The sequence below is a fragment of the Mustelus asterias genome, chromosome 26 (assembly GCF_964213995.1).
Source record: "Mustelus asterias chromosome 26, sMusAst1.hap1.1, whole genome shotgun sequence".
NCBI classification, from domain to species: Eukaryota; Metazoa; Chordata; class Chondrichthyes; order Carcharhiniformes; family Triakidae; genus Mustelus; species Mustelus asterias.
The window spans coordinates 41,249,292-41,270,514 of NC_135826.1; the positions used below are offsets into that span (position 1 = coordinate 41,249,292).

Here is a 21,223-nt window from a genome sequence, read left to right on the forward strand (position 1 = left end):
AGGTGACAATTAGTGTGACAAGTAGGCTTATATTAACACTGCAATGAAGTTACTGTGAAAATCCCCGAGTTGCCACACTCCGGTGCCTGTTTGGGTACACTGAGGGAGAATTTAGCATGGCCAATGCACCTAACCAGCACATCTTTGGGACTGTGGGAGGAAACCAGAGCACCTGGAGGAAACCCATGCAGACACGGGGAGAATGTGCAGACTCTGCACAGTCAGTGATCCTGGGAATTGACCCTGGGTCCCTGGGCGCTCTGTGGCAGCAGTGCTAACCACTGTGCCACCGTGTCACCCTGCGGCAGAGTCTGTGGCTCCTGATTTGGAGATGCCGGCGTTGGACTAAGCACAGTAAGAAGTCTCACAACACCAGGTTAAAGACCAACAGGTTTATTTGGTAGCAAATACCATAAGCTTTCGGAGCACAGCTCCTTCGTCAGATGGAGTGGATATTGATTCTGTCTGTTTGCACTGTTTGAGAGCAGATATCCACTCCATCTGACGAAGGAGCTGTGCTCCGAAAGCTTATGGTATTTGCTACCAAATAAACCTGTTGGACTTTAACCTGGTGTTGTGAGACTTCTTACTGTGCTCCTGATTTGGACAGTTTGACCAAACTCACCTCCCCGGAGTGGAAACAAGTCATCTGATTGATCAATAAAGCGTAACCTCGCTGAAGCCTGGGTGCCTGTACCTTTAAGTCCTGACGCCTTGGGGGCGTGGATCCACGGGATCTAATTTAAATATTAACGTATGCAAAACAGGGGATGACGCAATGCACAGTAACCCCACCCACTGTCCATTCTGATTGGTCAATGGAGCCGGCTTCATTCAGCAGCTCTCATTGGCCAGTAATTGTAGCAATTGAAGCAGTGGAGGAATGTGATTGGTCAGCGCAAGTGTTACAGTGCTGGGAATTGTAATTTCCTTCCGGATTCTGAGCCACGTGACTGAGGCTCAATGGCAACAGGAAAATAGGAGAGAAAGAGGAGGGGAGAGGAGAGAAGAGAAGAGGAGAGAGGGAGAGGGGCAGGTAGGGGGAGGGAGAGAGAGGGGCAGGGAGGGGGAGGGAGAGAGAGAGAGAAATATATAGAGGCAGGAGAAAGAGAGAGGGTTCAGGAGTGGAATCAAGTCAGCGAGATAGGTTAGAGTGTAAATGGGGATGGACTGACAGGGAGAGAGAGAGGACAGAGGGCAGAGAGGGCAACTGTCTCAGACAGTAATAGACATTCACAAGGCTCAGGGATCAAAGGGAGTGAACACACACACAGACAATACAGGCAGGTGGTGTAGGGCGGAACTGGAGACTTATGGAGACATACTGAGGAGAAGGCACTGAGTTATTGTGACCCTGCAAGAGTCAAAGTTCAATTCATGCTTAGACAGCTGGGCAGAAGCAAGTGTGAGGAGCCCATACTGGGAGAGGCAACACCGCCTATTCCAAATACTATTAATATAAAAGTATTACAGAAACCAATTGTCATTATATTGAATGGTTCAGACTCAGGGTTAACACCTTAATATATCCAGAAAGCAGCATTTTGATGGTGTGCTAATTGAGTGTAATGAAGCTTAAATGTCACATGTGGGTGAGTCTCATGCAGATTAGATTGTAATCTGAAGTTTATGCTGTTCCTAGAGTTGAAGTTTGGCTTATTTAATTTTTAACGTTGTACATTGACAGGAGGTTTCAAGGCTACCTTGACGAACTCAGTGAAATTAGCGAGGGCTAGTCAATAAACTTTGTCAATTAGCTTAAAGATCTCTGTACGAGGCAGTGGGTTGGAGTCCTATTCTGTCTGTTAGTCGAACACCTCGCCCCTCCAGCCAGGATGTCTGGTCCCCCATGTCAGAGTTTCTTTGTCCGCCTACTGGGCTACTGGAAACCTCTGTTCAGCGGCAAGCTTCTGCTTGTCACCAACACTGTGAGTTGTGGAGCTCTGATGGCCGTTGGTGACACGATCCAACAAACTCGTGAGATGTGGCGGGAGCCTGCCCGTGTGCGTGAATGGGCTCGAACAGGTAAGGCATTTATACAGAGCCTCCCCGTCCCCCCCGTCCCCAGCTCGGCATGTCCTTCGGGTGCTTCACGGCCAGCGAGGTACCTTTCTGTAGTGTGGTCACTGTTGTCGGAAACCCAGCAAGAAATTTGTGCATGGCAAGATTCCGCAAACAGCAATGTGATAACTTTCGGATGTTGACCGCGAGCAAAAATGAGCTCTTCTTCAGAGTAGTGGTTTTGGGCTCTTTACACCCACCTGAGAGGTTCAGTGTCATATCGGAAAGGTGAGCGGCGGAATTTTTCGAAAATGATTCCAAGTGTCCAGCTAGCGTGAAAATGGGAGAGTTGCAGATCTGTTTTTTGGGTGGGTTTTAATGCCCAACCTTGTACACGTTGTGCATGGAAAAATGGTCTCGAACATTTCCAGCTGCTGCAGACAGTGGGCTGCGCTTAATTCACCAGCCAGTTTGCAGAGGGAGCTATTGCGCATGCACATACCTCTGTGACTGCACACGCGCGATAGCAACTGCAGAGGGAGCTATTGTGTATGCGTAGATCTTGGTGACTCTGCACACATGCGCAATAGCAGCAGCAGCAGAGGTCTGACAGAGCAAGAGCTGTCAGGCCTCTGCTGTTGCAGGCAGCCTGAACACAGTGATTTGTTTTTTCCTCCCGTGGCTATTCATGAGCCCTACACTGCCCAACATGCAGCCCCCCCCCCCCCCCCCCCCCCCCCCCCCCGCTGCTCAGATTGACGTGCCCCCCACTCAATGATCGCGATGCAGAGTGGGCTGCCCTGCCCCGCCTCCGATCCGCCCCGTGTGCTCCTCCCCCCCCCCCCCCCCCCCTCTCCCCCATAGGCCCTGCCTTCATAGGCCCCACCTCAGGCAGTGCCAAGGTGCTTGATGAGCATTACTGAGGTGCCAGGTTGGCACTGCCCAAAGGGATGGAACTTGCTGAGCTCCCCTGACGCTGGTGCCGGGTGGGGAGAACCAGCAGCCGTTATTAACGTCCCACTCTGAGACACATCAGGCTGCTGGAAACTTGGGATTCAGTTCCTCGCGCATGGGGATTTAATCAGGATAGCATTTTAGCACCATGCTGAGCCATCTCCATGCCCAGTCATAGGCATTGCAACCCTTCCCCCGTACTACACAGGTAACAGAATCACACCGGAACCAATTACAGAGTCAGCTGACCAGCTGATTCACTATAAATAAGGAACTATGTAGAATTGTGGGGAGCTTGGAGTGGCCCAGGGCGAGGCCCCAAGTTTGGAGTAATGATGTTTCTTTATTAAACCCTTTCTTTGATTTATAAGTTGGAGTGAGTTTTGTTGTATTTTCGTTAGCTGCATTTTGAAGAGTTCCTTCTGGAGAAACAGCCAGGACAGGTTGTTGGTGAGCTGGACACCTAAAAATGTGAAGCTCTCGACCCTTTCTATTTCATCCCCGTTGATGTAGATGGGGGCATGTTCGCTTCCTGAAGTCAATAATAATTTCTTTCATTTTGTTGACATTGAGAGAGAGATTATTGTCGTTGCACCAGATTCCCCCTCTCATCATTGTTGGAGATCCGACCCACTACGGTGCTGTCATCAGCACTGTGCCTTTGACCATGGCTGATCATCGAATTCAATATCCTGTTCCCCTTTTCCCCCCCCCCCCCCCCCATTTCCCATGACCACTTTAGCCCCAAGAGCTATATCTAATCTCTTCTTGAAATCAGAAAACGTTTTGTCCTCAACTACTTTCTGTGGGAGTGAATTCCACACATTCACCACCCTCTGGGTGAAGAAATTTCTCCTCCCCTCAGTCCTAAAAGGTTTACCCCTTATCCTCAAACTATGACCCTAGTTCTGGACTTCCCCACCATCAGCAACATTCTTTCTGAATCTACTCTATCTAACCCTGTTAGAATTTTATAACTTTCTATGAGATCCCCTCTCACTCTTAACTCCAATGAATAGAATCCTAACCGACTTGGTGTCTCCTATGACACACCTGCCATCCTAGCGCTAATTCAAGATTAAGATTTATTCTACTCAACATCTGAAGATATAAGAGCTGTCGACCCTTTTGCATTAACAGACGGGATATTCACACTATTGCCAGTATCACTGTCTGCTGTCTTCACATTGTCACAGGGCGAATGTTTGCCACCGGCTGTGTAATGGGACCCTTTGGCCATTTCTGGTACATGGCACTGGATGGCAGGTTCCCAGGAAGGACCACGCATATTGTGCTGAAGAAGGTTCTGTTGGACCAGCTCATTGCCTCACCTATCTTTGGCATCATCTATTTCTGTGGTAAGTGTTAGATTTCTGCGTTCTCAGACATCTCGGATACACCAGCACCCCCCCCCCCCCCACCCACTCCCTCTCTTACCCCCTCTCCTCCCTCCCTCCGCCTTCCTCCACCTATGCCGATGAAAGCATACGGCACGCTTGCCTTCATCGGAAGGGGCACTGAGTTTAGAAATTGGCAAGTCATGTTGCAGCTTTATAGAACCTTAGTTAGGCCGCACTTGGAATATAGTGTTCGATTCTGGTCGCCACACTACCAGAAGGACATGGAGGCTTTGGAGAGGGTACAGAAAAGATTTACCAGGATGTTGCCTGGTATGGAGGGCATTAGCTATGAGGAGAGGTTGGAGAAACTTGGTTTGTCCTCACTGGAACAACGGAGATTGAGGGGCAACCTGATAGAAGTCTACAAGCTTATGAGGGGCATGGACAGAGTGGATAGTCAGAAACTTTTTCCCAGGGTGGAAGAGTCAATTACTAGGGGGCATAGGTTTAAGGTGCGAGGGGCAAGGTTTAAAGGAGATGTACGAGGCAAGTTTTTTTTTTATACAGAGGGTGGTAGGTACCTGGAACTTGCTGCCGGGGGAGGTAGTGGAAGCAGATACGATAGTGACTTTTAAGGGGCGTCTTGACAAATACATGAATAGGATGGAAATGGAGGGATACGGTCCCCGGAAGGGCAGGGGGTTTTAGTTAAGTTGGGCAGCATTGTTGGTGCAGGGTTGGAGGCCCGGAGGGCGAGTCCCTGTGCTGTAATTTTCTTTGTTCTTTGTTCCTGATACCACCCAAACTTTCTGGTGCTCCCAATCAATTTGTGAAGAAGGTCCAACAGAAATTGATGACAAACAGGATTGTATAACACTGATGGTGACAGCTCTGAAAGGGTTAAAGTATGAGGACTGTTTCGCACTGACCGGGACCACGTGCAGAAGGGCAAAGGCTGGGTCTAATCATCGTGTTTAATCTGATTAAAACATTTGAGTTAGGATGAGACAAAGTATTTCTTTCGGGTGGGTTCCAGTCTGGGATAAAGGGGCAGAAGCTGACAGTCAGCTGTTCTGGGTTGATGTCAGTAAGACAAAGGATAATCTCTGCCCTAAAAGGCTGTGGATGTTGGGAGTCAGTTGGAGCTTTCAGGACTAAGATTAATCATTTTTTAAGAAGCAAGTGTACTGAGGAATCTGGAACAAAGGTGGGTGAGTGATCCTGTGGAAGCTTAGCTCTGTTTGCTTGCAGTCTATGCAAATACATCATTTTAAGATATTTTTGCCTATGCAACTAACTCTGCTCAGCCAAACAATCGACTGCTAACTTCACTACATGTAGAGTGAGAAGGCTAAAGGTTAGCTAGAAATTGACTGCATTCCTGAAGGGTACACAATGCAGGCAAACAAGTTTTTCATAACGGCAGCTGCAAGGATTGTTTTTCTAAGATGGAGCCAGACTGCGAAAAACATTTCCAATAACGAGATAAGGGTTGAAATATAGTTTGGATTTCGGTGTGTTTTTTCAGTGTTTTGTTTCTTCGATCTGTTGCGGTGTGATCAGTACAGGGGCTGAGAGTAAAACCCAGTCTCTCCAAGCTCACTTTGCTTTTTCTCTGCTTCCGTCATGATTTAATTTTCTTTTCGTTCTGTTCAATACAAGAAAACCATTTTAAAAATCGTACCAAGTGCTGTCCCCTCATCTATTCGAACAAATGAATGGACCCAACAGTGGGGAAATGGAAGTTGTGCTCCATGTTATTGTCCTGATAGTCAGTTTGTGAGAGAATAAACCAGAGCTAGTCTTTACTCGGAACAGATTTATTCGTAGAGTGAAATATTACAGGTATATATATCTCCATTCTCCTCCTGTGTCAGTGTCTCTTTATATGTACTCAAATAACCATCCAATCAATGCCCTCCACCTGTACGTACTTCCCCATGGTTGATACAATTAATATTACAGATCAGCAGTTATTCTTAACATATCTTCACACCCATACTGTTTTTTACCCTTTGGGGGAAGTGGTGGAACGATTCCTAAGCTGATTATCAGCCTGTTTAAAGTTTATTTATTAGTCACAAGTCGGCTTACATTAACATTGCAATGAAGTTACTGTGAAAATCCTCTAGTCGCCACACTCCGACAACTGTTCGGATACACTAAGGGAGAATTTAGCACGGCCAATGCACCTAACCAGTACGTCTTTCTGACTGTGGGAGAAAACCGGAGCGCCCGGAAGAAACCCACACGGACACGGGAGAACGTGCAGACTCCGCACAGACAGAGACCCAAGTTGGGAATCGAACCCGGGTCTCTGGCGCTGTGAGGCAGCAGTGCTAACCGCTGTGCCATCTTACCGCCCTGTTGAACCGTGTTGAACATTCTGTCGGTGGCCAACACAAGTCCTGGTGTTGGACTTGAACCCGGAGCTTCTGGTCCAGTGGTAGGGAAGCTATCACTGCACCAGAAGGCCTCCCAGAGATCAGCAGTGATATGACAGAATTGTCTCGGAATTCAATAGTATGTTACGTTGTTGAGATGAAGGTTTTACTGACCATGCTGCTAATATGTTGTGACAGGAATGGGAATGCTAGAAGGCCATCCTCCCAAGGACTGCCTGATGGAGTTCAGGAGAAAGTTCTGGCAATTTTACAAGGTAAAATTTAATTCTTTATGATGGGGTTTTGATTTTGGGTGTATCAGGATGTCCTTGTCAGATGCATCCTCCTTAACTGTGGGCATTTCTGACAGAACTGTATGTTAGACAAGAGCTTGCATTGTTTATTAGACTATCTTGCAGTTTAATCAAAGTGCGTATAGCAAAGCCACTGGATCGAGGGTTTTACAGAAGATTAGACTGAATCACGATCCTGCTTGAGTTGGTGTCAGCTGTGGCTCCGTTGGTTGCCCTCTGACCTCTGATTCACAAGGTTGTGGGTTCAAACCTTACTCCAGATCTTGAGCTCAAAAATCAAGGCTGACACTCTGGTGCAGTGCTGAGGGAGTGCTGCACTGCTATAGGTGCTGCCTTCCTTCTGAGATGTTAAGTCAAGGCCCCATTGGCCCTTGGTAAAGATGAATGTCACCATTTGCCAAACAAGGGGAATTCTCTCCCATATCATGATCGATATTCATCCTTTAACATTCTTCTTGTGATGTCGGTTATCTGGTAATTTAACACGTTGCTGTTTTTTGAGAGCTTTACGTCCGTAAGTTGGTTGCTGCATTTCTTATGTTACAAAAGCAAAATGCTTTGGGAAGTCCTGAGGTCATGGAAGGCGCTATATAAATGCAGGTTTATTTTCTTTCTTAGACCATTGTTTTACAAACAGAATCAGCCTTTCACCACCAACGAAGTACTTTTGAAGTGTAGTTTTTTTAAAATGTATTGACAGGATGTGGGCATTGCTGGCTGGGCCAGCAGTTAGTGCCCATCCTTAATCGGTCTTGAGCTGAGGTTTTTGCGAGGCCATTGGGGTGGCACGGTAGCACAGTGGTTAGCACTGCTGCTTCACAGCTCCAGGGACCTAGGTTCGAATCCCGGCTCGGGTCACTGTCTGTGTGGAGTTTGCGCATTCTCCCCGTGTCTGCGTGGGTTTCCTCCGGTTTCCTCCCACAGTCCAAAGATGTGCGGGCTAGGTTGATTGGCCATTCTAAATTACCCCTTAGTGTCCCGGGATGCATAGGTTAGAGGGGTTAGTGGGTGGATATGTGGATAGGGACTGGGTGGGATTGTGGTCGGTGCAGACTCGATGGGCTGAATGGCCTCCTTCTGCACTGTAGGATTCTATGATTTCAAAGGGCAGTGAGTCTGGAGACTCATGTCAGCCAGACCAGTTAAAGGATATTAACTCATCAGACTTTTAATTCCAAATATTTGTACTGTTCAAATTTCACCATCTGCTGTGGTGGGATTACTGTGTCACTGGATTACTAGTCCAATGACATTACCATTATGGCACTGCCTCCCTCTGGTGTAAGATAGAGATGTTGGGTGGCACAGTGGTTAGCACTGCTGCCTCACAGCGCCAGGGACCCGGGTTCAATTCCGGCCTCGGGTCACTGTCTGTGTGGAGTTTGCACGTTCTCCCCGTGTCTGCGTGAGTTTCCTCCCACAGTCCAAAGATGTGCGGGTTAGGTGGATTGGCCATGCTAAATTGATCCTTAGTGTCAGGGGGATTAGCAGGGTAAATATGTGGGGTTACGGGGATAGGGCCTGGGTGGGATTGTGGTCGGTGCAGGCTCGATGGGCCGAATGGCCTCCTTCTGCACTGCAGGGATTCTATGATTCTATGTTCTGAAGACATGAATGGAACTGTGTAAATGTGAGCCTGTCTTTCCCTCTAAGTGTTTTTTCCTGAGATGATCCAGTGAGTTTATTCTGCAGTTGCCGCTCCAGGGAAACGTACCGTCACAAAGTGGGTAACGTTGTTGTATTTGGCCCATTAGCCCAGCTCCCCTCATAGGGTAAAGGCCGTGTGAATTGGAATGGGGGTGTGGGGGAAGGGCCCTGAGTGTGGGGTCAGCTGTACAATCGTCACACTCAGGATGAAACCACACCCGATCGTTTTTTGTTTGTGACTCTGTCTGGAGAAAGCCTGTTTGTAGTGCGAGGTTGCTCTTGTGGAATTGTTTTGGAAGGTCTAACAGTTTACATGATTTGATTTGTCTGCAGGCTGATTGCATGGTGTGGCCAGGAGCACAAATGATCAACTTTTATTTCCTGTCTCCACAATACCGTGTCCTGTACGTGAACATTGTGACTGTCGGATGGGATACTTTCCTCTCGTATCTGAAACACCAGGTAGGTGGATCCCAACTGCAGCTGAAACCTTCCTCTTTACCCAGTCCTCGAACCTGCCTCCACTGCCCTTTCAGGCAGCAGATTCCAGATCACAGCAACTCGCCGTGTAAAAACTGCAACCCCACTGCCTGAAAGAACAAAATAAAATTCTCCCCCTTAGGTGCACCTCTCGGTGAGAGACATTAGTCCTGAAATTTTATCAAATTCATTCTTCATCTAACACTCCCAGGACAGGTACAGCACGGGGTCAGATACAGAGTAAAGCTCCCTCTACACTGTCCCCATCAAACACTCCCAGGACAGGTACAGCACGGGGTTAGATACAGAGTAAAGCTCCCTCTACACTGTCCCCATCAAACACTCCCAGGACAGGTACAGCACGGGGTTAGATACAGAGTAAAGCTCCCTCTACACTGTCCCCATCAAACACTCCCAGGACAGGTACAGCACGGGGTCAGATACAGAGTAAAGCTCCCTCTATACTGTCCCCATCAAACACCCCTAGGACAGGTACAGTGCGGGGTTAGATACAGAGTAAAGCTCCCTTTACACTGTCCCCCATCAAACACTCCCAGGACAGGTACAGCACGGGGTCAGATACAGAGTAAAGCTCCCTCTACACTGTCCCCATCAAACACTCCCAGGGCAGGGACAGCACGGGGTTAGATACAGAGTAAAGCTCCCTCCACACTGTCCCCATCAAACACACCCAGGACAGGGACAGCATGGAAAGTTTGGTCTCAAACCAGTGTCCTCTGTTTGAACAGAGGGAAATATGATAGGATGAGGGATGAATTGGCTAAGGTAGACTGGGAGAGCAGGCTGGCAGGTAGGATAGCTGAGGAACAGTGGAGGATTTTTAAGGAGATCCTTTTCAGTTCTCAGCAAAAATATATTCCAGCAAAAAACAAGGACTGTAAGAAAAGGGAGAACCAGCCGTGGATAACGAAGGAAATAAAGGAGAGTATTAAAATAAAAACAGCTGCGTACAGAGTGGCCAAAAATAGTGGAGAAACAAGTGATTGGGAAAAATTTAAGAAACAACAAAGAGAGACTAAGAAAGCGATAAAGAAAGGAAGGATAGACTATGAAGCTCGGCTAGCAATTAATATAAAAAATGATAGTAAAAGTTTTTATAAATATATAAAAAGGAATAGAGTGGCTAGAGTGAATGTTGGACCCTTGGAGGACGAGAGGGGGGAGTTAATAGTGGGAAATGAGGATATGGCTGAGTCTTTAAATAAGTTTTTTGTGTCGGTCTTCACGGTGGAGGACACAAATAGTTTGCCAAATATTAACGACAGAGGGTTGGCAGCAGGAGAAATACTTAATACGATTAATGTTACCAGAGAGGCAGTGCTGGGTAGACTAATGGGACTGAAGGTGGACAAGTCCCCGGGTCCGGATGGAATGCATCCCAGGGTATTGAAAGAAATGTCAGATGTAATAGTGGATGCGTTAGTGATTATTTATCAAAACTCGTTGCATTCTGGGGTAGTGCCGGTTGATTGGAAAACGGCTAATGTTACGCCGCTGTTTAAAAAAGGAAGGAGACAAAAGGCGGGTAACTATAGGCCGGTCAGCTTAACGTCTGTAGTAGGGAAAATGCTGGAATCCATTATTAAGGAGGAGATAGCAGGGCATCTGGATAGAAATGGTTCGATCAATCAGACGCAGCATGGATTCATAAGGGGAAAGTCGTGCTTGACGAACATGTTGGATTTTTATGAAGATGTGACTAGGGCGGTTGATGGAGGAGAACTGGTGGATGCGGTGTTTTTGGATTTCCAAAAGGCGTTTGATAAGGTGCCCCATAAAAGGCTGCTGAAGAAGATTAGGGCACACGGAGTTGGGGGTAGTGTGTTAAAGTGGATTGGGGACTGGCTATCCGACAGGAAGCAAAGAGTCGGAATAAATGGGTGTTTTTCCGGTTGGAGGAAGGTAACTAGTGGCGTGCCGCAGGGATCGGTACTCGGGCCGCAACTGTTTACCATTTATATAGATGATCTGGAGGAGGGGACGGAGTGTAGGGTAACGAAGTTTGCAGACGACACAAAGATAAGTGGAAAAGTGAATCGTGTGGAGGACGGAGAAGATCTGCAGAGAGATTTGGACAGGCTGAGTGAGTGGGCGAGGATATGGCAAATGGAGTATAACGTTGATAAATGCGAGGTTATACACTTTGGAGGAAATAATAACAAATGGGATTACTATCTCAATGGAAACAAATTAAAACATGCTACCGTGCAAAGGGACCTGGGGGGTCCTTGTGCATGAGACGCAAAAGCCCAGTCTGCAGGTACAACAGGTGATCAAGAAGGCAAATGGGATGTTGGCCTATATTGCGAGGGGGATAGAATATAAAAGCAGGGATGTCTTGATGCACCTGTACAGGGCATTGGTGAGGCCGCAGCTGGAATACTGTGTGCAGTATTGGTCCCCTTATATGAGGAAGGATATATTGGCATTGGAGGGAGTGCAGAGAAGGTTCACCAGGTTGATACCGGAGATGAGGGGTTTGGATTATGAGGAGAGGCTGAGGAGATTGGGTTTGTACTCGTTGGAGTTTAGAAGGATGAGGGGGGATCTTATGGAGACTTATAAGATAATGCGGGGGCTGGATAGGGTGGAGGCGGAGAGATTCTTTCCACTTAGTAAGGAAGTTAAAACTAGAGGACACAGCCTCAAAATAAAGGGGGGTCGGTTTAAGACAGAGTTGAGGAGGAACTTCTTCTCCCAGAGGGTGGTGAATCTCTGGAATTCTCTGCCCACTGAGGTGGTGGAGGCTACCTCGCTGAATATGTTTAAAGCGCGGATGGATGGATTCCTGAGCGGTAAGGGAATTAAGGGTTATGGGGATCAGGCGGGTAAGTGGTACTGATCCACGTCAGATCAGCCATGATCTTATTGAATGGCAGGGCAGGCTCGAGGGGCTAGATGGCCTACTCCTGCTCCTATTTCTTATGTTCTTATGGGGTTAGATACAGAGTAAAGCTCCCTCTACACTGTCCCCATCAAACACTCCCAGGGCAGGGACAGCATGGGGTTAGATACAGAGTAAAGCTCCCTCCACACTGTCCCCATCAAACACTCCCAGGGCAGGGACAGCACGGGGTTAGATACAGAGTAAAGCTCCCTCTACACTGTCCCCATCAAACACTCTCAGGGCAGGGACAGCACGAGGTTAGATATCGAGCACTGCACTTTCTGTTCTGTCCTTGCGTAATTTTTGAGCACTCCCTTCTGAGTAAGTATTTGCTAGTTTCCCAGAACTTTCGGCTCGGATATTTACACTTTGTATTGTACCTTTGACCTGAGCGAAAGCTGTGCCAAGCCTATTAGCCGCAGGGAAGGTAGAATTTGGGATAAACTGCTTTTGAACTCTAACCTTGCTGCTGTTATGTTGTGATCCGAATGATTTTAACATCAGGAGGCATTAGCGTGTTGGATTTTGTACTTCTAGGGAGTGGGGTGGACCATACGATTACCTCTTTCATTCATTTTCACAGGATGTGGGTGTTGCTGGCTAGACAGCTAGGCTAGATGTAGCAACAGTAGCAAGTTTCTGCTCCCCGGATCTAGAATACCTGACGCTAAAATCTCACCCCTACTACTTTCCGTGGGAGTTCACCTCCGTTATCCTGACAGCAGTTTACATCCCACCCCATGCGGACTTGAAGATCGCGCTGCACGAAATATACAGCACTACGAATAGCCTTGAGACGAAACATCCCAAGGCCTTGTTCATTGTGGCCGGGGACTAAGCTCAAGAACATCCTACCTCCTGCTCCACCACCACCGCCCCCCCTCCCCCCCCGCCCCACCACCCCCCTCCCCTCCCCCCCGCCCCACCACACCCCCACCCCCCACCCCCCGCCCCACCACACTTTGGCAAATCAGACCACAAAACTGAAGCGGGAGAATCCATCAAAGAAAGTCGTGCAATGTTGGTCTGAGGAATCGGATGATCTCCTACGGGGCTGCTTGGAGTCAGTGGGGACTGGTCAGTATTTAAAAACTCTGCCACCAGCCTGAACGAGTACGCCACTACAGTAACTGACTTCATTAGTGAGTGTGTAGAAGACTCGTGCCAAAGAAGCAAATCTGCCTGTTCCCCAATCGGAAACCATGGATGAACAGGGATATCCACTGCTTGCTGAAGTCCAGGTCTGAGGCGTTCAAGTCAGGCGACACTATACAAGAAATGATGTGGAGATGCCGGCGTTGGACTGGGGTAAACACAGTAAGAAGTTTAACAACACCAGGTTAAAGTCCAACAGGTTTATTTGGTAGCAAAAGGCTTTTGCTACCAAATAAACCTGTTGGACTTTAACCTGGTGTTGTTAAACTTCTTACTATACAAGAAAGCCAGATACGATCTAAGGAGATCCATTCAAGATGCCAAAAGGCAGTATCGAACCAAGCTACAGTCCCAGGGTAGCCACACGGACCCCCGCTGACTATGGCAAGGACATAACAGGCTGCAAGATAAAGGCATGTAAAATCGCCGGCTCCAACGCACCCCTCCCTGATTAACTCAATGCATTCGACGCCCGATTTGAGCAAGAGATCAGCGAGAGCATGCCCTCCACTCTGGAAGACCCGGATGAACCTGTATCCGAGGTCACCATTGCAGATGTCAGAGCAGCTTTCTCAAAGGTCAACCCACGGAAAGCGACTGGCCCGGATGGGGTACTCGGACGAGCACTCAGATCCTGCGCGGACCAGCTGGCGAGGGTATTCTTAGACATCTTCAACCTCTCTTTACAACAATCTGAGGTTCCTCTCTGCTTCAAGAAGACGACCTTCATCCCGGTACCTAAGAAAAACCAAGCAGCGTTCCTTAATGACTATCGGCCGGTGGCTCTGACATCCATCATTATGAAGTGATGCATGTCATGGCACCAATTCCAGCCTCCTGGACTACCTGGATCCACTACAGTCTGCCTACCATCGCAACAGGTCCACAGCCAACGCCATCTCTCTGGCCCTGCACTCAACCCTGGAACATCTGGATAACAAGGACACCTATGTCAAACTCCTATTTATTGACTACAGCTCAGCCTTCAACACTATTATTCCCACGAAACTCATCTCCAAACTCCGTGGCCTGGGCCTCAGCACCTCCCTCTGTGACTGGATCCTGAACTTCCTAACCCACAGACAACAGTCAGTAAGACCATAAGACATGGGAGCGGAAGTAAGGCCATTCGGCCCATCGAGTCCACTCCACTAAAAGTGGAGTTGTTAAGGATGGGTAACAACACCACCTCCACGATCATCCTCAACACCAGTGCCCCACAAGGCTGTGTTCTCAGCCCCCTACTATACTCCTTATACACCTGTGACTGTGCGGCCAAATTCCCCTCCAATTCGATTTTCGAGTTTGCTGACGACATCACCGTAGTGGGTTGGATCTCAAATAATGACGAGACAGAGTACAGGAATGAGATAGAGAATCTGGTGAACTGGTGCGGCAACAATAATCTCTCCCTCAATGTCAACAAAACGAAGGAGATTGTCATCGACTTCAGGAAGTGTAAAGGAGAACATGCCCCTGTCTACATCAATGGGGATGAAGTAGAAAAGGTCGAGAGCTTCACATTTTTAGGTGTCCAGATCACCAACAACCTGTCCTGGTCCCCCCCCATGCCGACACTATCGCTAAGAAAGCCCACCAACGCCTCTACTTTCTCAGAAGACTAAGGAAATTTGGCATGTCAGCTACGACTCTCTCCAACTTTTACCGATGCACCATAGAAAGCATTCTTTCTGGTTGTATCACAGCTTAATATGGCTCCTGCTCTGCCCAAGACCGCAAGAAACTACAAAGGGTCATGAACGAAGCCCAGTCCATCACTCAAACCAGTCTCCCATCCATTGACTCTGTCTACACTTCCCGCTGCCTCGGCAAAGCAGCCAGCATAATTAAGGCACCCATGCACCATGGACATTCTCTCTTCCACCACCTGGGCGGCACGGTAGCACAGTGGTTAGCATTGCTGCTTCACAGCTCCAGGGACCTGTGTTCGATTCCTGGCTTGGGTCACTGTCTGTGTGGAGTTTGCACATTCTCCTCATGTCTGCGTGGGTTTCCTCCGGGTGCTCCGGTTTCCTCCTGCAGTCCAAAGATGTGCGGGGTAGGTTGATTGGCCATGCTAAAAATTGCCCCTTCGAGTCCTGAGATGCGTAGGTTAGAGGGATTAGTGGGTAAAATATGTAGGGATATGGGGGTAGGGCCTTGGTGGGATTGTGGTCGGTGCAGACTCAATGGGCCGAATGGCCTCTTTCTGTACTGTAGGGATTCTATGATTCTATGATACCTTCCGTTGGGATAAAGATACAAATGTCTGAGGACACGTACCAACCGACTCAAGAACAGCTTCTTCCCTGCTGCCATCAGACTTTTGAATGGACCTACCTTGCATTAAGTTGATCTTTCTCTGCACCCTAGCTATGACTGTAACACTACACGCTACATCTTTCTCGTTTCCTTTGCTATGAACGGTATGCTTTGTCTGTATAGCGCTCAAGAAACAATACTTTTCACTATATACATGTGATAAATCAGCATTTATTGCCCATTCCTAATTGCCCTTGAGAAGGTGGTGGTGAGCTGCCTTCTTGAACCGCTGCAGTCCATCTGGTGTAGGTACACCCACAGTGCTGTTAGGTAGGAAGTTCCAGGATTTTGACCCAGCGACAATGAAGGAACAGCCGAGGTATTTCCAAGTCAGGATGGTGAGTGATTAGGAGGGGTACGTCCAGGTGGTGGTGGTCCCAGCAGGACCACCTTCTGGAAGGTAGTGATTATGGGTTTGAAATGTGCTGCCAAGGGAACCTTGATGAGCTGCTGCAGTGTATCGTGTAGATGGTACACACGGCTGCCCTGTGCACTGGTGGTGGAGGGATTGCTGTGTATTTAAGTTGCTGCCCAGACTTAGTCAGTCTTAATTAGCCATCTCCTAATTCAGAATGTTACAATACAGAAGGCGGCTCATTTTGGCATCGTTGTGTGTCTGAGTCGTTGTGTGTGTATAATCAATCCTGTCCTCCCCCCATTCCATTGTTTAATTCTCCACTGCTATAACATTTTTGTTCCCTCTTCCTGATTTATCCAACTCCCTCTTGAAAGTTCCTGTTGAATCTGCTTCCACCGCCCTTTCAGGCAGCGCCTTCCAGAACACAACAACTCGCTGCGTAAAAATAAAAACAGTTTCTTCATCGCCTCCCCTTGTGTTTTTTACCAGTTGTTTTAAGCCTGTGTTTGGTTGCAAAGCCTCCTGACAGTGAACATAGTGCCTGAGTGAATCTGCAGCAGGAGAGTTCGGAAAAGGGCGAGACAAATAAAATAAACATGTGGAGACTCGTGAAAGGCACATGATCGATGAAGTCTGACTGATTCGAAGGGAGGGCTGAGAGAATATTATAAACCTTTTGTGTGTGAAAGCTGGTGTGTGTGCGACGACAGTTATTCATTTGTTTTTGCAAAACGTTAGCCACAAATGGAATCTCCTGTGGGAAAGTTCCAAATTAAGGGGTCATAATTCTAAGGTCATCCAGTGGGGAACTCGGGAGAAGCTTCTGTAGCCAGAGAGTGGGAAGAATGTGGCGCTCGCTCCCACAGGGAGTGGGGGAGAATGTGGGACTCACTCCCACGGGGGGGGGGAGTGGGGAGACTGTGGTACTTGCTCCCACGGGGAGTGGGGAGAATGTGGGACTCACTCCCACGGGGGGAGAGGGAAGACTGTGGCACTCGCTCCCACGGGGAGAGGGGAGACTGTGGCGCTCGCTCCCACGGGGGGAGTAGGGAGAATGTGGGACTCGCTCCCACGGGGAGTGGGGAGTATGAGGGACTCGCCCCCACAGGGGAGCGGGGAGGCTGCGGCGCTCGCTCCCACGGGGAGTGGGGAGAATGTGGGGCTCGCTCCCACGGGGAGCGGGGAGGCTGCGGCACTCGCTCCCACGGGGAGTGGGGAGTATGAGGGACTCGCTCCCACGGGGAGTGAGGAGAATGTGGGACTCACTCCCACGGGGAGTGGGGAGGCTGCGGCACTCGCTCCCACGGGGAGCGGGGAGGCTGCGGCACTCGCTCCCACGGGGAGTGGGGAGTATGAGGGACTCGCTCCCACGGGGAGTGAGGAGAATGTGGGACTCACTCCCACGGGGAGTGGGGAGGCTGCGGCACTCGCTCCCACGGGGAGGCTGTGGCGCTCGCTCCCACGGGGGGAGTAGGGAGAATGTGGGACTCGCTCCCACGGGGAGTGGGGAGTATGAGGGACTCGCTCCCACAGGGGAGTGGGGAGACTGCGGCGCTCGCTCCCACAGGGAGTGGGGAGAATGTGGGGCTTGCTCCCACGGGGAGTGGGGAGGCTGCGGCACTCGCTCCCACGGGGAGTGAGGAGAATGTGGGACTCGCTCCCACGGGGAGTGGGGAGGCTGCGGCACTCGCTCCCACGGGGAGTGGGGAGAATGTGGGGCTTGCTCCCACGGGGAGTGAGGAGAATGTGGGACTCGCTCCCACGGGGAGTGGGGAGTATGAGGGACTCGCTCCCACAGGGGAGTGGGGAGACTGTGGGACTCGCTCCCACGGGGAGCGGGGAGGCTGCGGCGCTCGCTCCCACGGGGAGTGAGGAGAATGTGGGACTCACTCCCACGGGGAGTGGGGAGGCTGCGGCGCGCGCTCCCACGGGGAGTGGGGAGAATGTGGGACTCACTCCCACGGGGAGTGGGGAGGCTGCGGCGCTCGCTCCCACGGGGAGCGGGGAGGCTGCGGCGCGCGCTCCCACGGGGAGTGGGGAGACTGTGGGTCTCGGGGATGGAGAGGGTGTGGGAAGAGGCTCATGTGCATTTTAAGCACCAGGCCGCAGCAGATGGGCTGAATGGTCTGTTTCTCTGGGAGACGCTGAGCCAGGCTCAATGTGTTATTTACATGTGGGGCAGCTGGTTTGTGCATAGCAGGATCCCACAATGGGCAGGAAGCAGTTTGTCCGATGTTGGCCAAGGGCGTAACTCTGCAGCTGGCCAATCGGGGAGTTCCCATTTCCCATGGACATGTTGTGGGATCTATTAGCAACCTGCAGCGGGAGCGAAGCTGCCCTCGGAGTTCCACTTGGGAGGGAGGGATGGTGGGATGTCGCCCGCAGAGGTGGAACCCCCATGTCTCCACATCGTGGCCAGTGCGCTGCGCTGTCACCCCCGCAGGGCGGGAGTTCCGGCATGTGGATTTGTATCTGAAATCTCAGGGCGGATGAGCAAAGTGCAGACTCACAGGTCAACTCAGGTCGCCAACTCTGACCACGTGTATTCCTGGAGGTTCTCTCACATGACTTGTCCCACACTCCAGCCATTAATCGGCCAACACATCCATCCCTGTGACATACGGCCTTCCTACACCAATAGGAAAGGAGATTTTTGATTTGATTTATTATTGTCACATGTATTAACATACAGTGAAAAGTATTGTTTCTTGCGCGTTATACAGGCAAAGCATACCATTCATGGAGAAGGAAAGGAGAGAGTGCAGAATGTAGCGTTCCAGTCATAGCTAGGGTGTAGAGAAAGATCAACTTAATGCAAGGTAAGTGCATTCAAAAGTCTGACAGCAGCAGTTCTTGAGTCAGTTGGTATGTGACCTTAGACTTTTGTATCTTTTTCCTGATGGAAGAAGGTGGAAGAGAGAATGTCCGGGATGCGTGGGGTCCTTAATTATGCTGGCTGCTTTGCCAAGGCAGCGGGAAGTGTAGACAGAGTCAATGGATGGGAGGCTGGTTTGCGTGATGGATTGGGTTACATTCACGACCCTTTGTAGTTTTTTGTGAATGAGAATGACTCAGTGTCCAATTGGACGATGCCGGGCTGTCAGCCAAACAGCCTTCCCCCATTTTCAATATTTTTATATCTGCTACAGAGAAAATTTCAGACAAGATGACAAATAACAGCCCCAATCTTTTCTAATGTCCTGTTGGTTTTTCTCCAGGATCGCACAGCCGTGTCCTGGAGATCACTCTTCAATCCTGGGGGGGGGTTGCAAAACCCTGGGGATTTGACATAATGCTTAGTTCAGCACTGATATCTGGATTTGGGTGGCGCCCTCTCACCTTGTGAATTTGAACCTAATGTCGAAGTGTGTTCTCCAGGCTGACAGCCAGGAGTGCAGCGCTGAGGGAGTGCTGCACTGTCAGAGGTGCCTGCTGTCAGACTTGGGTCCTGTCTCCTCTCTCGGGTAGATGTGAAAGATCCCATCACACTTGTTGAAGAGGAGTGAGAGGGGGGTTGGAGGGGGAGTTCTCCCAGCTGCCCTGGGTCAATATTTATCCCTCCGCCAGAATCTTGCCCTAATCTCACTGGGAGCTTCCTTGTGGCAAATTAAGTAGTCTCACAACACCAGGTTAAAGTCCAATAGATTTATTTGGTAGCATGAGTTTTCGGAATACTGCTCCTGAAGGGGCAGCGCTCGGCAAGCTCGTGCTACCAAATAAACCTGTTGGACTTTAACCTGGTGTTGTGAGACTTCTTACTGCGCCCAACCCAATCCAACACCAGCAACTCCACATTAGCGCAAATTGGCTGCATTATTTCCGCTAATAGATCAGCAACGCTCCGACAAATGAAGCAATTTATTGTCTGTAAGATCATTTGCAATGTCCTGAAGTGGTGGCTATATAAATGCACAACTTTCTTTCTCGCCTCCTCTCAGGATCAGCATGGAGGTTCGCTGGATAAGGCGGGCGTTCTGGACAAATAGCAGACGGAACCGGAGAGCTCAGAGAGAGGCTGTTGGAGGATGAGAGTTGAGGACCTCGACTGACGGCTCGATGTGGACCCGCTAGCCGGTGAAGGATGTTCCAGGAGAGCTCAGAATTCAGCCCACTGGCAACTGGGACCCCAACAAACGGAGATAATGCTCCCAGTCTTCGCCGCAGAAGGAAAAATGGTTACTGTTGAGATATTCTAAATGAAATTATATTTTATTGTGGAAATTGTCACTTGGGACTTTTGACAAATTAAAATATTTTTTAAATGAGTCGCTAATGAATGGATTTGCATTTACAGCAAAGGAGATATCGTAGAATCATAGAAACCCTACAGTGCAGAAGGGGGCCATTCAGCCCATTGAGTCTGTACCTTTTTGGAGTGCGATTACTGTTGTAGAAATCGCAGCAGCCATGTGGCGCCCCTGCGCGGTTTCCACGGATTAGCTTCATGTGTAACTCCAGGCTCTGGAAGTAGACTTGCCTCTCAATCGGGGGATTGGAGGTCCCCCTCCAGAGATTTAGGCACGTTGTGCTGACTGTGCCAGTGGGATGGTGTGCCAGTGCGATGGTGTGCCAGTGCGATGGTGTGCCAGTGCGATGGTGTGCCAATGCAAGGTGCCATCTCCTCGCTGTCTAACGACGCTGTGGGTGCAGGGGTTCGTCACCACCTTCTCGAGCGCAGCTGGGAATGGGCAACAATTGCTGACTGTGAGAATACATCCCGAGAGAGAATTTATTTTTAAAAAGAGGTCATCGCAATGTTACCTGCTTTCGTCAAGGAATGATTGTCAAGGAATAAATGTTGGCCAGGTCACCGGGAAGAACTCTCTTTTCATCCGTAAGGGAGTCGAGGGTTATGGGGATAAGGCGGGAAAGTGGAGTCGAGGATTATCACATCAGATCAGTCATGATCTCATCGAATGACGGAGCAGACTCGATGGGCTGAATGGTCTACTTCTGCTCCTCCATCTTATGGTCTGTTCCTTATCAAAATAGTGGCCATGGGATTTGTTTTTTAAGTCCACCTGAGACCGCATTCGGGGTCTCAGTTTATTGTCTGGTCTGCAAAACAGCACCTCTGACAGCACGGCTCACCCTCGGGGCAGCACAGGGTGAGTCTGGATGATGGGCTCAGGAGCTAGGCACTGAACCACAGCTAGGTGGTGCTGTCGGGCTTGTTTTCTCTCACTCTCCCGCATCAACAAATGTACAGTGAAAACTCAGGATGGAGAGGGGCTGATATGAAACTGGCAGGGTTAGCGTGCCTTAGTGACCAGTGCTACACATTACACCTCTCAGGATATATTGCCCATGGAGGGATGGATAGTGGGTATTTTTATTACTGGCTGTAGCAGCATTTATTG

The 21,223-nt window shown here is 49.5% G+C and overlaps 1 protein-coding gene across 1 annotated transcript; it reads left to right on the top strand.

Moving 5' to 3' along the window:
- The first annotated feature begins 944 nt into the window (after positions 1-944).
- mpv17l2 (MPV17 mitochondrial inner membrane protein like 2) lies at positions 945-20,129 on the top strand. The gene is made up of 5 exons (XM_078198548.1): positions 945-2,025; positions 4,152-4,313; positions 6,878-6,954; positions 8,974-9,102; positions 19,802-20,129. The coding sequence occupies exons 1-5, from the start codon at positions 1,836-1,838 to the stop codon at positions 19,847-19,849; spliced, it is 606 nt and encodes a 201-aa protein (XP_078054674.1). The 5' UTR covers positions 945-1,835; the 3' UTR covers positions 19,850-20,129.
- Positions 20,130-21,223: the final 1,094 nt, after the last annotated feature.